The sequence below is a fragment of the Limulus polyphemus genome, unplaced genomic scaffold (assembly GCF_000517525.1).
Source record: "Limulus polyphemus unplaced genomic scaffold, Limulus_polyphemus-2.1.2 Scaffold172, whole genome shotgun sequence".
NCBI classification, from domain to species: Eukaryota; Metazoa; Arthropoda; class Merostomata; order Xiphosura; family Limulidae; genus Limulus; species Limulus polyphemus.
This window is the reverse complement of record NW_013665782.1, coordinates 802,471-819,745: the sequence shown is the minus strand read 5'-3', so window position 1 is coordinate 819,745 and position 17,275 is coordinate 802,471. Positions and strand designations below refer to the sequence as shown.

General features: G+C 31.8%; 1 protein-coding gene across 1 annotated transcript; it reads left to right on the top strand.

Moving 5' to 3' along the window:
- Positions 1-4,916: 4,916 nt before the first annotated feature.
- On the top strand, positions 4,917-14,699 carry LOC111084925. The gene is made up of 3 exons (XM_022381537.1): positions 4,917-4,961; positions 8,545-8,581; positions 13,705-14,699. The coding sequence occupies exon 3, from the start codon at positions 13,722-13,724 to the stop codon at positions 14,607-14,609; it is 888 nt and encodes a 295-aa protein (XP_022237245.1). The 5' UTR covers positions 4,917-4,961; positions 8,545-8,581; positions 13,705-13,721; the 3' UTR covers positions 14,610-14,699.
- The last annotated feature ends 2,576 nt before the right edge of the window (positions 14,700-17,275 follow it).

Here is a 17,275-nt window from a genome sequence, read left to right as displayed (position 1 = left end):
TGCATCATTTTTAACTAACTCATTCAGCATAACACAAGTATAACAAGTATAAACATTCTCTTGAAAAGCAGATCACTGTGTTTCTTATAGCTCAAGGGCTTTTTATTAGCAGGCATACTGTACATTGTTTGTTTGTATGTATATTCTCTTTTTAATAATCTTAAATAAATAGTGCTACATTATATCATATAATCTTGAGAAATATATGTATGATCATTAGATTGCCTTTGCCCCTAATGAAGTAAGATCCAATTTTTCAAAGCACTAGGGTTTTATTGTTGTTTTTTTGTATGTTTTACCAAATTTTGTGATGATGTGTGTGTTTTGCTATCAAGAACTTATTACATTCATTTATACAGAGTGTTATTTATAAAACTGATTTGATCTAATATAATGCACTGACATTGAGCTTATTGGGATGTTTTTTATTCATACTTTAAACATTGTTTTGTTTGCAGGACTGGAATGCTAAGACGTTCATTCTTCATTTTCTTGTTACTTCTGCTTGTAGCTACATCAAGCATTTTGTTCACCAACTTTGAAGAAAATGTATTTAACTACTTCTTTTCAGTCTCTTCATCTCTCTTGGTGAGAAATGCTTTGTAATTTGTTTAACATCATTTGTAACATCTGTAAACTTTCTAGCAGTTTGTTTTTCCTAATCTGTTTCAATAAATTTATAGCACATAATAAAACTCTCTAAAATAGGTATTTGCCCAAATATTTGACTATTAAGAAACGGTTATATTTTAACACATAAACATAGATATGTCATTTGAAGTTGACATTTTCTGTCATTGCAAGGCTTTTTATTAATTATAATCATCAATCAGAGTCTAATGCACTATAAACAATTCAGAAAGTTCTGATTAGGTAATAATTTAGCTAAAACTATAAGAAAATGGTACCTTTCACAAGTATTGCTTTATATTATGTGGAACTTTTTTTCCTTCTTTTAATCAATCTTAATAGAGTTGTTCCTCAAATCTTTACTAGGAAATTGTATAGAACTTTTTTGTCTTTAGAGTAGTGTATTTAGTTAAAATATTTACACTTACTCTCCAAAGTTAATAACATTTCATTGTGTTATAAAATAAATGGTTTATTAAAGTTTGAAAGATAAATGCCATTCTGGTGTTATTAACCCATTCACTACGGCTGGGATATATATTTCTCAGTGCAATGGGAAATATGTCCTAGTCACAGTGAAAGGGTTAATATATATACTGAAGAAAGAGAGAGAGAGAGATTATTTTTCTGTACTTAAATGCTAACTATGTTTATTCTACTTTAAGGGCTGGTTTTCCCAGTGCATTTATCAGTTGATATTTCTTTTCTTTTTTTTATGGACTTCTTCTGCCGAGAGTTTTTCATTCTTCCTGAGACTATGTTTCATGTTCCATATGGTAAGCCTCATCATAGAAAACAATAAGGCAGAAGGAGTCTATAAAGATACATAAACTTCAACTACTTATATGTGTATGTTTGTTTATTGTTGTTTGACTAGGTAATTGATTTTATTTTTATTTCAGGGCATTTTCATATTTCTTTTTTACACAATAAAAAGTGAAAATGTAAGTACTAATATGAATTAAATTTCTAAAAATGCATGGTTTCAATTCAAAATTATTGTAGTGTTGTTATATGTACATGCATAGGCTGGCATGTGCCTACATTTTAACTAGTTCTGTGACTCATATATATATATCCACTTGATAAGTGAAGGCTGCTTAAATCTCTTCGCTTCTGCCTCTGTTCCCTCTCCCAACACCATATTTACAGTTCTCACTAGTATGTATATGTATGTATATGCAGTTGGATGCATGTATGTGCATATTTTTTCTTCTCACATTGCCTTTAATTAATTTTGTGAATGGTGCGAAGGAGGACCACTAAATCCTCAATCACTCCAGGGATCTAATTACTTCCCTTATTACCTGCCAGATTTTTGGATGTAAAGCATGTGTCTACATTCCCCTGTTGTTGCATATATATATATATTGTTGGGTATATAAATACATATACATACACCCACACCACTAACCCACTTCTTAAATATAGGCTTATGTCTGCATGCTAACTGTTGTTGTGTAATGGGGATACACACACACACACACATATATATATATATATATATATGCACTCATGTTTAAGCATAACTCTACATACTGTTGTTGTGTGACTGGTATATATATATATATATTGTTACGTCTCTGTTCGTTTGTTAATTTTCTGTAGAAATTCATTCCGAAAAACTTTAGCAATACAAGTCCTTCCTTAAATAAAACTAGTTTATTCTTTTTCAATACAACTTTGCAATACACTTAATTTCCACAGTCACTTAACAAACGGTATAATTCACAACGACCTATTCACGCCTACTACCGCGCTTAACTCAATTGTCCATAAAGTATATGTCCGTCTCTATCTCTGTCTGCAATTCAATTACATTGTTGCCATCACTTCTTGACGGTCTTATATATACAAGAATACCGCAAATCTAGTAAACACTTGAGGGTTCACGAACCTTCGAGAACATAACGTGTTACTAGTGTCACGTGATCCCCGCTGTCGTAACAATATATATGTATAAAGAAATAAGACTTTTAGAGAAAAATCACCTTTTAAAAACTATGGTAGTACAGAATTGTTTCTGGTTTGAAAAAGAGCATTTGCTTGAAACGTCACCAAGTAAATAAATTACTACCATAGTTAACTATTGTTATGTGACTGGTATGTATATCAACTTTAAGTGGTAATATACATATGCCAATATTGGCCAGGCTTTCTTAAGTTTCCGTTTTTCAAATGGAAAATGTTGAAAAAAATCTTCTACTATAAGTATGATTTATATAGTTTTTGAAAATATAACTACTGAAAAACCCTGTGCCAAAAATCTAGCACTTGAGCTGTATTCTGTCATATTGTTTCACCTTGATGAAGATGACTACTGTTTTTCACATCTGTTCTCCTTTACTATATTATATTGTACATAGAATAAAAAGGCAAAAGGCAAACAAATTGTAAGAAGGTTTTCATTTCTGCTGCCTTTTTTTTTCTGGGATAATATTTCAGCTGCTGACTTTGTTTACCACCCATTCTGAAAATACAAATATGAAACTCATCACCAAAATGCATACCACCTCTGTATTAGCAAAGACAGGTGTAGAAATTATAATGTGATCTCCTTTACATTTCTACAGTAAATCCAGCTATAGCAGGCTAATAAGAATAGTTATTTTTATTAGACTACTTCCACAGATCATAAACGTAAGCTTTTATTATAATGTGGCATTATATTAAGGAGTGCAAAGCATATATTAGGAGACGAATTATAATGGTTATCTCCTTTACTCATTCTGTGAACTCCTTTACATGCATTTCACCTTGTCCCCAATTATCTGTTTTTATAAATAGATCCCCAATTATTGTTCATAGATTTAGCTTTGTAATTTATCATTAATTTAAACCTAAAACTACCACCACACACACACACCATTTGAATCTTAGTTATACAGTTAAAGAGATACACACCTGTTATGTAATCCTACTTTTCAAGGACTTTTCTTGCAGGAAAATGAGTTGATTTGTGACTAATACATTTCAAATCCACCCTACCCTAATCATCTGCACATTGTGGAAACTAAATATGGCAGGAAAAGCATTATGCACTCTATATATATATTCCCCTCTGAAGCAAAACTGAAGTAAAGAAGAACATGTAAAGGAGTTCACAGAATTTCATGTTCAGTGATTTTTATTGAAGAATGCAATTTACTCTTACTCTTTCAGTTATTGATAACAACAAGTGTCTTGGCTGTTGTGTATAACGATATAACAAAATGACATCATTTGAGTATCTACACTAAATATATGCATAAAGGAGATCACATGCTTAAAAAAACTAATTTTATTACAAGCTCCAAATGGACATACTAAAAATATCTCTTGATACCCTGTGTTTGGGATATGATTAAATCAAATTATATACTTTTTAGATTGATTTTAGACTCCAGTTTTTTTATTTACTCAAAAATTTGTAATTGTCTTGAAAACAAACAACCGTAAAGGAGAACATGTAATTACAGCAACATGTTATTTTGGATATTTTTTATATGTGAAAAAGTCAAACTCAACATATTATATATGTTTGGAAAGTTCTGTCCATTGTATATCATTTAGAAATTATTATATGTTTGTGTAAGGTACGTACTCAGAGAAATATGCCCCAGAACACTGGCGACATCAAATTGGACACTTAAGAAAGCTGGCCCATATGATCACATTTCTTTTATAATTGGTACATATGCACTTGATAATAGTTGGCATGCATCTATGTATTGACAGTTATTGTGTCACTGGGTATATCTACTTAATTACCTAAAGTAAAGAAAGTGATAGAAACTTTTGGGGCTTTACCCTTTACTCAAAATCAAGAATAATTCTTATTAATTGTAATTGTTATTGAAGACTTTCAGCAGCTCTTCTAGTAGAAATTATTACATACAGATTATTGTTGTGTCTATGATATATGTGCATATATATGTATATACCAACTTGTTAAGTGTTTAGTGTGACTGGTATATTATCTATTTGGTAGGTAGTTGTATGTGTCTACATGTTAACTGATGTTGTCTGACTAGAACATTTATTTATGCAGTTTATCATGTCAAAATTGTTTTTATTTAATATGCATGTTGTTATATATATATATATATATGACTAGTAAATAATTTAAACCCATATATTGATAAAGATAGCTGCTTCTGGACATTTAAATACCATTAAAGAAAGGTTTAAATCAAAGATTTCCATAAGCTAGTTTAAGTTATATTTTAAGCTATTGCTTGAAACAATTAGAGGTATCTAAAATTTACAATATTTATACTTTATGTGATCTCTTTATTATGAAGCATCACCAAATATTCCAGTGTTTCTCCAGTAAAAAGAAAAGCACACAGGTGAGTATTTATCTTCCTTTCATGTATACATATATATATATATATATATATCATACTTGTAAACTCTTATGCTTTGCTCTGATGTGATGAACGTTATTGTGTTTTAACTATTAATAATGAATGAGATTTCATATGGGAAGAAATAGTTAATTTGATTTATATATATATATTTATATATATATCATACTTGTAAACTCTTATGCTTTGCTCTGATGTGATGAACGTTATTGTGTTTTAACTATTAATAATGAATGAGATTTCATATGGGAAGAAATAGTTAATTTGATTTATGTGTAACCAAAAAAAACTAGAAATAGTAGAAGAGCAAAAAATGTTGTATGTATTTTAGATTTACAGTATCATTCTCAGTATGATACTTATGGTGACTAAGCCATCTTCAGAATGATAAAATGTTCGAACTGGCATTTTCAGGATAATGCATGTATTGACAGCAATATATTAAGAATGATACATGGACTTCAGCTTATATTTTCAGGATAATACATTTACATATACTGACAATGACATCTATATGATAAAAATACTGACTATGGTGTTTTAAGGATAATACACATATTGACAGTGACATCTAGATTATACAAGTACTGAATATTTTATTTAGTGGATAATACAAGTACTCACAGTAGCATATTCAATATGATGTATGTTTAAAGAGTGTCATCAAATAGATGATATAAATTCTGACCATGTCAAATTTGTGGCATTTTCAGAATGATATATACTGATAGTAGCATCTTAAGGGTGATACATATACCACAGTGACATATTAAGGGTGATACATGTACTCAGGATGATATCATGCTTCTGATACAAGTACTGAGTAACATCACTTATATGATACAAGTACTGATAATGACACCATCTCAAGAATACTTGCATAGAATAATCCATGCGCTTATTATCTCCAGGTTGAAACTTATGCTGAGTGTATCATATTTAGAATAATTCATAACCTGATGGTGATATCTTCATGATGTAGTTTTTATCACGATAGGGGTCACTCATTTGTTTTTGTCTTTAGCATTATTGTTATTGTTCAGCCAGCCTACAGCAGAAATGGGTGCGAGTATTGCAATCAAAACTGGGCAATATTATCAAATGGATTGTTGCACATTTCTTAGGGTACTTTTAAAGTTATTTCTATATTTTTCATAAGCTAAAACTATCATAATTCTAGTGTAAACGATATTACCATCACTCTTTGAATTTATTTTGCTTAAAAATATCTGGTGTTCCTTTAAGAAACTTAAGCACGGGGTGAAATTCTCAGCCAATAAATAATACATGAACATTTGATGACTGTAACATGTAGATATTCAATACTTTGTGCACTATACATTCAGTGTCTTTAGGGAGCCAATCTTTATATTATGTATGAAGTGAAGGAGTATAAAAAAACAATACACCTAATATTAAATTTTATTACACACGTTCATAGAATAATTACTTTAAAAGACATGCAGTTTATTTTTAGCAATGTTTTAGACTATGTATTTTATTTGTAAAGATTGCTTTTCTAGTGGTAAAATTTATATGTAGTTAGTGGGGGTTGTATCTTAGTATAAGCATATATATGCCCATTGCTATGCATTAACTATAGAGAATTTAGTTACATAGAAACTATAAATGCATACTAAATTCCCAAACAAATCTCTAGCTGCAGCTTAAAGTTTTACATTTTGAACTAATGTGATCAAATAGTCTATAGTGACAGTAAATCATCATGAACTGTATCAGCTAGTCTCCCACAACAAATATCTTTAAAGCTGTAGTTTAAAAGATAACATCAAGCTCTGGTTAGAGCATCAGATCTCCAATCACAGTGATTGCCAATCCCAAGTATCTAATTATAGCCCACACTGCCTGATTGCAAATGTTAAAGATACTGCAAACAGAATAGTCATCACTGGAGCTTACTATGAGGAGTGGCAAAAATCGTACAAGCAGGAGATGGCAAAAATGATAGTGATTCTAGATAAAACTGAGGCAGAAATTTTGTAGCTGTGTATTTTATTTAGAAAATAATTAGCTTCAGATAAAGTATGCAGCAGTGATGGCCCATCAGAGTGTGGGGTTGTCACAGTGGAAGAGGGTCTTAGAAGTGTCATGACCCAAACTGAATCAGAAATAGAGGATGGGTGGTATATTATTGTATTCAACTCATAATTGTTAATTAACACATTTTCGACCTTGTATAATGTGCAAAATGTCACTCTAAGAGGAAATCTGGTGAGCATCACCAAACCATGACCATCCTTACTATGGCCAGTGGAAAGGAGGAAGAGTAAGGGGGAAATATAACAACTATAAGAAATGTTAAAAATTCTTATTTTTATACATATGCTATTATATTGTGACACATTTTCTTATATTCACATTGAATATACATACATGCATCTACACAACTTAAACAATTCATATGGCTATATACATTGTATATATGGCTTTAAAACTTGAAAAAAACTATAAATATATAGATATAAATACTAGCAAATATGCATGTATAAAACTTATGCAGTTACAGAATTCAGACCATGCACCATTCCAGTATAATTCATTAGTCATTCCAATCCAGTGTTTACAGATTCCTGATATAGCTACAGGATATAAATATACTAGCTATATATTTTTTGTAAACATGTGGTATTTTGATCACCATTGTTCATAGTGATCATACACACAGTACCACTATCAAAGATAACGTTGTAGCAATGATATCAGTAGCAATAGCCATCCAATCTGCATGAAGCCAATCCAAAGGTTGTCATTGTTTCCCGACAGAGCATCATACACCAACTACATATTTCATTAAACTAAACTGTTTCAAATAGAACAGTTTAGCTATTATGTCCATGATGGACATACAAAAATAAAGAAACAAGATTATTAAAAATTGTTAATTTAAAAAGGGTAATAGGAATTGTAAAAAAAATATAGAGAAACAAGATAGTTAGCCTAAAGTTAAAATGCAGTCACAAAAAATAAACAAACTAGCTTAAGGTTTGAGATACGAGATGAATAAAAAGTTGTGAATTCATAAACCTGCAAATAGGGATGGTAAACGAGATAAGCATACAAGGCTGGATATACTGTAGACATTATTTACTTAAGCTACAAATCCTTATTTTGACTCTATGCTGTTAGCTAGAATTACATTTGGTGAAGTCAAAATAGGGATTTATAGCTTTAGTAAATAATGTCTACAGTATCTCCAGTGTTCTGTGTTCACCTTGTTTGCTATAACTACTTGCAAATTTTAAATTCCCAATTTTTTTATTTATCTTGTGTCTAAAACCTTCATCTTGTTTGTTTATTTTTTTGTGGCTGCATTTTCACTTTAAGCTAGCTAATTTGTTTCTTTTTTTACAATCCCTATTCCCATTTTCAAATTGACAACAGTGAATTTTTTGGGTAAATAATGTATGTGCATATATTAAAATGTTCAAATCATCCATGTATAGTTGGTATTTTGAATGGCTTCTTTATATATTGAAGTAATGTTTATCTGGTATATTGAAATAATAGTTAATGTTTATGTTTGTTTGTTTGTCTTGCATGTTAGGATGATGATGCACAGTTTGAGAGAAATTCCTTTAAAAGTGAGTATTTTCTCAGTACTCATAACTATTTCTTTGACTAAATAGTTACAATTTGTCATATGTTATTGAATCATGTATAAGATTTCTTCAAATTGCTTTCAAATTCAGTTTTGCTGTAGCTAAAATAAAGCTGGATACCCAAAGAGATATCAAATTACACATTAGTAAAACAAATATGACCATTGACTAAAACTCTGAAATTAGAATAGCATCTTTGCAATGTTGCTTCTGTTTTACATATGTGCTTAATCAATCAAACAGTTGCCTACAAGTTCATCACTTTTCTTCCTAAGCCACAAAAGACCCTACCAGTCAGTAACAGCAACCTTCACTGACATTGCTTAATACTGTCTCCCTAGCAAATGTCATCTGTGAAGATTCAACTTGTCACCCACACTTTAACAGACAAGACTTACTTACTGTTGTTCATTACTGTGTCTTTTGTTAGTCACTTTTCCATTCATTTTACTCTTTCTTATTTGAAAACTATTATAACTTTTCTCATTCATAAATGGGGTTATTCACTTTTTTTTGGTTTTAGCTGTGGTCTATAGCCTCAAAATTGTCCATGTTCACATTTCTGATATGACTTCTAATCCTCCTTGGAATCTTCTTTGTCTGTGCCCTAATGTGACATATGTCTTTAGAGAACCCTTTTTGTGATGTTTCAGTTGTGGTTGAATTTACTCTGTTTTGTCTGCTTTTTTTCTTATCCACTGAAAAGGGAATGTTCCAGAATATTTTTAGGAGGGATCAAGAAATTCTAAAAGTAAAAATGACAACATTTCCAAAAAACTTTATCTTATACACTGGTGGAACAACAGTAAGTTTATGGACTTACAACATTATAATTCAGGGTTTGATTCCCCAAGGTGGGACAGGAAATACTCCAATGTGACTTTGCTATACAACAAATAAACAATTAAACCATAAAAACTAATGCTAGAGAATGTCATTCTTGTGATTGATCCCAGTTATTTCTGCTCAGTCTTCTCTATATCTTTCCTTGAGTTGACTGGAAGTTCCTTCTTTTAAAAAAAGAATTGTGTGCTCTTTACTTTTTAAGGACCTATTTTGGGTATTGATGATCCTTCTGCAATAGAAGTGTTATTTTCTCTATCTTTACATTTTATTCTTCAGTAAGCTTGGAGCTTCTTTCATCTGCTTTCTTTCCTTTCAAGTAATTCTTAAGAACTGTAGGCCCAGCATTTTTCATTTTTGCTCTTCTCCAAATATTCTGGTGTTAGCAAAATATTTTTGAGACAGGCTAATTTTTAATCAAAGTACTTGCCTACCTAATATATGTCAGCTGATTCCTTTTGCTGCTATTTATAGAATTACCATAGAGGCTCAAAATTTGGATTCCTTGACTTATGAACAGGGTAATATCCTTTCTATATTTGTTAATGTTTAGTGGTCTTAGAGGACCTAATCTCTGCTGTGACTGACCTCATCAATTAACTTCCTTTCTGAGGCCTCTGTACTTCAAACAATAGCTTACTCGTTGGATTTACCTTCTAAGCTTTCTTCTTTTTTCAATACATCAGTTGTCAGAGATACATAATCCTAGACCTGTTAAAAACGGGCATAAATATAAGTAATAACTGCAATTCTAGTATCAATATGTGAATTTCTTCTATTAAAGATTCCCTTCCTCTCCCTTTATTCTGAGGACATGCTTATCCTTGCCTCATTTCTTATTCATTTGTGTTTGCAGATGCCTCACTTTTAGTTCTTCCTCACAATGCTTATTTCCAGGTATTTATAAGTTTTTCTTTGCCATTTAAAATCCTCCAGTTTCATCACAAGCTTCTTCAGATTTCAATAATGTCAATTCATATCATTTTCTCTGTTATGTCTACAGTGGTATAGTATCAGTCCTGATATCTTTTATATGCAGTGGTGGATCTAGCCTTGTAGTTTGACTGATTCACTAAATTCTTCCAGTTATATAAAAGGTCTCCTGTGACCCCATCACACAAATTTAAGTATCAAGTTCAGACTAAATGCATTTTAAAAAATGTTTTGTATTTTCCATTTAAATTAAAAAATCCCAATAAGAAAATTCTTGAATACAACATAGCCTAGGTCTAGACCAAGTCGAAACTTTGATCCACCTGCTAATGAAGAATCGGAAATCTATACCAAATGGTGATTTATTTTACATTAGGGTTATTTCTGGGTTCAAATTTGTGATTAGTGGGTGGATCAAAGTTTTGATCTAGGCCTTATATAGTCATAGAAATTATTAATAATACAGTACAGTTTTGTTCTAGTATAATCAGCTAATATATTGCCCAAAACATATTTTAACTAGCTTTTCAGTCTCATTTGAGATAACTATGATGTAATAGGTAATTACCTTAAAAGTGTAAAGAAGTGCAATATATTTTTTTGTGCATATTTTAAGGTGTTTTTTTACAGCCATCTACAGGGATGTGCTCAACAGCCAGAATAACACGTGAACTCACTGGTTGTATTAGGCTTGAGTTTTAACAGAAGTTTGATGTTTTCCACAGCTGGCTAATCAATTCTTATGGACTACAGGAAAGAAGAGGCTAGAAAATGAAATGAAGCACTGGTGCAATATTTTTTTAGGAATGCACTATACTTGAATTATCATATCATTTAAAATAAATTCGTGCCTGATATGGGTTTCACATTCTTTTTCTTTTAGACTATGACTTTTCCATTACCGTGTAGATTATAATTGCTATATGAATGACTAGATAATTCAAACATAGTTGGAAGAATCGATCAATTTATTTCAGCTGATCCTATATATCACTATTTGAGAGGACTGACCAGTCATACAATCTTAATGTTAACCTTGCACCACTCAGATGTTTTTCCTACATCTTGGAATATTTATCAATACCTTCTAAAGTTAAATTCACCAACTTTGGAATGACAGGTTCATTCTGTCCTTACCACCTGTCTGTTGTCATATTCTATTTTTTTATGTCTGGTTTTTCTAGAGTATTGTTCCCTCTAGGATGGACTTCCTCTTATGTACTCTGAAATGTTTTCTGGAAAACTTACTAAACACCCTTTAAATTAGATGTTTTTCTCTTCTATAATCTAGCCTCATACACATTTTGGTGAGGTCATTCTCATACCAAATTGTGAGTTTCTTTGCATATTCGTCCTTCACCTGTGGTGTAATTCTGAATGACCACAGGGTCTCTAATGTAACATAGAATCTAATTCATGTCAATAAACCTGAAACATTAGCAGTTGTAAGGGAATGATATCATTCCAGAATATTATTTAAGGCCAGCTGACTCACTTTCACAACTCTGTTGTGTTATCCCACATCAATCATCAGAAAGGAATGAGGTATTGTGATCTCTACTTTTGGATCTGAACCTCTTACTATGGGACCAACTCCTATCCATTTTTTTGGGCATGCAATATTTCTCTGGTCACAAATTTTATTGCTTATCATGTGTCTCCTCCTAAACAGGTTTTTCCCATAGATGCCTTTAATTGTATCTGCTTCATCATGATCAATGTGTATTCCACATCCTTCAGTCACAAGATATTTTTCTTATGGTCATATGTGCCAAACTTTAGCCATTAGGAATAAATGTTCTAAGTCAGAAATGGTCAACCATTTTCTGTATGGTTACCATTCTCTTTGTCTCATATTCTTATAATTTTGGATATGATTTGCCTATTCTGTGTCAAGCTATACTTTCTGCCTCATGGTTGTATTTTCAACTTTTGTTCCTTCTTTCTTTGGAATATGTTTGAGTGAGCATGATGCCCTTTCCTTCATTGGGTTTTCTGTTGTAACTACTACACATGTATTGATGTTTGTTTCATCCCAGTATGTCTTGCCTCTGTTTAAGCTGTATGAAAGATCCTATCTGTTAAAGTAACTTGCCTAACAGCCCTGATCTTGCTCTTTCTACTTTGATAGTTTATTATTCCAAATGGATGCCTTCCCATTACTGGTGGTGGTGAAACAATGTCTCCATTTTGTTATCTTATATTGTCAAGTTGGAAGACTGCTTTATGTTATTTTTTATTAATGGAGATTTTCAACCTCAAGAATTTTCAACATGAGTCATATTTATCCCCTGCCACCATTGCACATTGAATCAATCCTCATTTCCAAGGTACCTGAAGATCTTTACCAGTCACATCATATCAATCATGACAGCTATGGTAACTGTCAAAATCTTTGGCAGCAGTTTCTCACTTTTTTGTAAAGAATGTTGTACAAGCTAGCATGACTTCTATAAGTATGTTTAGATCTTCCTATATACACCACATTATTGTTTTGTCAACAATATGATTCCTTCTGCCTCCAGTAGTGATCTTAAAGACACCATCAACCACTTCACAGTGGGAATTTCCGCAAATAGAGAAGGACCACTAAAATAGTTCAATGTCATTCCATATGTAAAACATTATTTATTATCTTTTGTTACAGATTTTCATACTTAGGTATTCCTGTGTTAGTGGCTGGATATCACCTTGGCCTTTGAAGTATGTCATTGAACACTTTTCTGGTCTTCCTTGGGACATCACCTATTACACTATTCAACTACTTTTATTTTTTAAGTTATTACTCTGGCTAATTTTTTTTCAAAAAGAACAACTGATATATCCTGTTTGTTTTTTTTTTTGTTTGGATACTACATTCTTGTTGATGTGTTAGTTCTAAAAATACTTAATTGGTACTACAGAAAATTAATAGAGTAGAAAAAAAATCCTTGATAAAATAGTATGCTAAAATCATGAATAAAGTAATTTGGCAAACATGTATTTATAGCTGGAAATGGTGAAAGCTTATATTTGCAAAATCAATGGATATATGAAGGCAGTTTTGCAGCACAAAATGTGTTAAAAACCAATATTGAAATTGTATCATCAAGAAGAAATCTGGTCAAAAACACTTTTCTTACTTTCAAGACTGACCCTAATGTTATCATACAAATATTGTAATATCAACATATGAAGTAGTAAATTTTCATTATTCCTTGTATTTTGGCTCTTTCTTAGCAGTTATTTTTTCTCTACTTGTAAGATATTTTATGACATTTAATAAAGAGTGTACTATTTTTTGCATAAAAATATGCTTAACTTACCTTATCTTTTGTTACCTTTTATAGAGTATGTAAAGCCTGAAATGATGAAGGACAGTCCATACTACTTAGATAGTTTAGAAGAATTGCCAACTGAGAAAGTATCTAGAACAAAACTGCAGGTAGAGACTTATAGTTACAAGAAAAACCATGAGGAAAGAAATCATTTGTTGTGCAACCATAATAAAGATAACAGTCATCACACTCTTCAGAAACTCAGTGTAGATAGTGAAAGCGGAGAAACAGACACTGAGAATGAGGAGATTATATCAGTGACACCAGCACATTTTCGAAGTTTTCACTCTTTATTTCAAGGAACATCAAATCCTGTGCTATTTGAGCTGCAGAGTTTAGAAGGAAGCCCAAAAAGCACTCACATAAAAGATCTGTGTCCACTTGTTAGTACTGGTGGCACAAATGACAATAAAGAAGAAAGTACAAGTTTTATTTCACAGTCTACGCCTTCATGTCAGCCACATAGTGTACAGCCAAATGATGCTCAGTCTGGTTTTTCAGAATCAGGATCCTTAAACAGTAGCATCTTGGAAGAACAGAGTGCCTTATATGTTCCTGCTAATAGTCGACTGGGAAGCTACATACCCTACAAACCAAGCAAGTTGTTACAGCATGAAGAACCTGTTATCAGTGAGGAAGATGAAAATGATGAAAGCCAAGCAAGTACAATTAAACCAGTGAATATAAATGTGAACCGTACATCTTCAACACTCTCTCTAAAGGAAAATCATGTCAGTGTTACTGATAAGAGTGATAATCATGAAAAACCAGCCAAAGAAAGAAAGGCATCTTCAGTTGCTTCCAAGGAAGATCCAACTGAAGTAAGCTTAATTAGCAGCACTCAGTTTTCTGCTAGTGAAAACAAGAAAGTGCCAACTTCCTATAAAACTAAATCTTGGAGCATAACAGCTGTTTGAGTGATAATTTTTTTTTTTCATGTCCTGAATCATACATATGTTTCCATACAACAGTAGTTACAGTCGAGACAATTAAATATAAACAATAAATGGTTGGATAAATATATTTATATATTCACTTAGAGATATATATCTATGTTAAAATAGAGCTGCATAATTGTTCTGTTATTTAGCCCATTATTATTTCTTGTAGGAGTTGTACACAAAGTAAAAAGTTAGAAAATTTACATGCATTAATTGCTAATTAATAATAATGAAAAGACATGATTAATACATATATGAATTTTCTTCTAAAATGATGTGACCTTTCTCTTAAATACTATTATTTAAACATACTTTTGTATTGGAAATAACATCATAGTCAGGGTTTGCAGTCAATACCAGTACCGGTGGTATTCTGCATCCAGTACCGGTATCAGGCCGTCAGTACTGGTTTAAAATATATCATATGTTGAGAATAATATTTGTTATCACATGTCTCCCTGGCCTGGCATGGCCAGGTGGCTAAGGTGCTCGACTTGCAATCTGAGGGTCGTGGGTTCGAATCCCCATCCCACCAAACATGTTCGCCCTTTCAGCCATGGGGGCATTATAATGTTACGGTCAATCCCACTATTCGTTGGTAAAAGAGTAGCCCAAGAGTTGGCGGTGGGTGGTGATGACTAGCTGCCTTCCCTCTAGTCTTACACTGCTAAATTAGCGAAGGCTAGCGCAGATAGTCCTCGTGTAGCTTTGCGCGAAATTCAAAAAACAAATAAACACATGTCTCCCATCTTTGGAGTGTTGACCCAATGCCTCCTCTTATATTTCAGCATCGCTTTTCACAGAATTATAGATATTTGATGTGGTAGTTATGAGTTCATACTTCAGTTGATAAGCGAATCTCACCGTGAAAATCGGCAATAGCATGAAATATGGGAAACTGGTGACTCTCACGCTCTGGAAAAGAACGTGAATGAGCCTACGTGACTGACTGCACGTTGGGTGGTAGGTGCGTGATTAACCCTTAGCATGCAGGCAGGTTAAACTGTGCATGTCACGACGTTTTAGTGAGTTACATTCAAAATTTAATTAAACTATTTAATTATCATAGTATGCCAACAAACATGACATCAAACCATAGATAATAAATCAAATTTCAATATTATAAAATTCCCCCAAGTGTGAGAACTTGGATATTTGTTCTTAATCTGTCTCCTTTTCTGGATTTATTTGTCCACCCCTAGAAAACTACGAAATCTAATGTAAAATACTCTCTATAATTTCATCATGGATATTCTGAAGTGTATTTTTATACTTTTAAATCTTATGTGGCTGAAGAGCAATCAATGAAAATTCAGAAACCACTTTCCACTCCTACCTCTGACATGCTCTAATTTACAATTTCCTAATAGATTTTTCTGGGGCACATTCCCATTAAATTTATAACCAATAGAAAGCCTAGATTTCAACTGATTCATTGTCATATTCCTCATTGCAGATGGGCTTACAGATAATTGACAGTTTGGTTTCATTTGAATAAATATTTTCCCACAAGAACACACTGGGAAGAATAGTAGAATTTCTAATTGCTCAAGTCACATGATTAGATGCTCCGATTACCGGTACCGGCAACCTGGTACCGCTGGTACTGTTGCAAACCCTGAAAATAATATCAGTAACATTTATATTTTTTTGTTGTAATGATTTTTATTTTGTAGTTTTTCAGGGTTGATGAAAAATAATAATGAGCAACATATATCTTAAATAACAGACAACCTGTAAGATGGTAAACCATTAAATCAATTTACTCTTTGAAATATTCTTTCTCATATACTAAACAATATATTTGTTTTGTGTAATGTACATATAAACAAACAATTATGAAGAAAGAATCCCTACACACTCTACACTTCAGTTTGTGTTTTAAAGCTACTTCATCCTTGTACTTTTTGTGTGTTGTGAGATGCTTATATTGGTAATTTTATAATGAAATGTACAAAATTTTGTGTGTTGTATGATGTTTATGTTATAAATATTCATTACCAATTACTTGAATAGTTATAAAATAAGGTGTTACGTATATAAATACGTTGACTAAGGCATAATTACAGCGTTTTTCATTCACTTAAAAATCTGTATATAAATGTTATTATTATTTAATACACAGAAACCTTAAATCAACCTACTATAAATTATGTTATATTGATATATGTTTTAAAATGTGGTAATACGTCAGTGAAGTTATGAAACAAGCTGGAAACTTCAAAGAGAAGCAGTGAAGCAATGTAAGGTGTTATTGTTTTTCCTAGAATCTAGTGCATTTTAAAATATTAAAAAAAATCATAATTATCTTGGAATATCTTACACTTTTGGGTTGATTGTAAAATATTCAGATAAACAATATACCTTAAAAGCTTAATATTGTATGCTTGGTTGGGTATATGAGAATTTAAATAAGAGCTCGTGTATCGTATTTGTTCCTAAGAATAAACACGGTGTACAAGGACTACTGGAACTACCTTTAAAAAAGCCATACTTTTAGCTTCAAACAACTTTGGGTTTTTTTCCTTTCAAAAAGGTTATGAGAATTTACTATGAAGTGAATGAAACATTACTGATATCACTTCAGGTTGCCATGGTGATTTGAATTTATTAATTCATATCAGATTATAAATTACATAAAT

Bases quoted from the DNA above. Each gene is read 5' to 3' on its own strand.
- LOC111084925 (XM_022381537.1), top strand. From the start codon at position 13,722: ATGATGAAGGACAGTCCATACTACTTAGATAGTTTAGAAGAATTGCCA.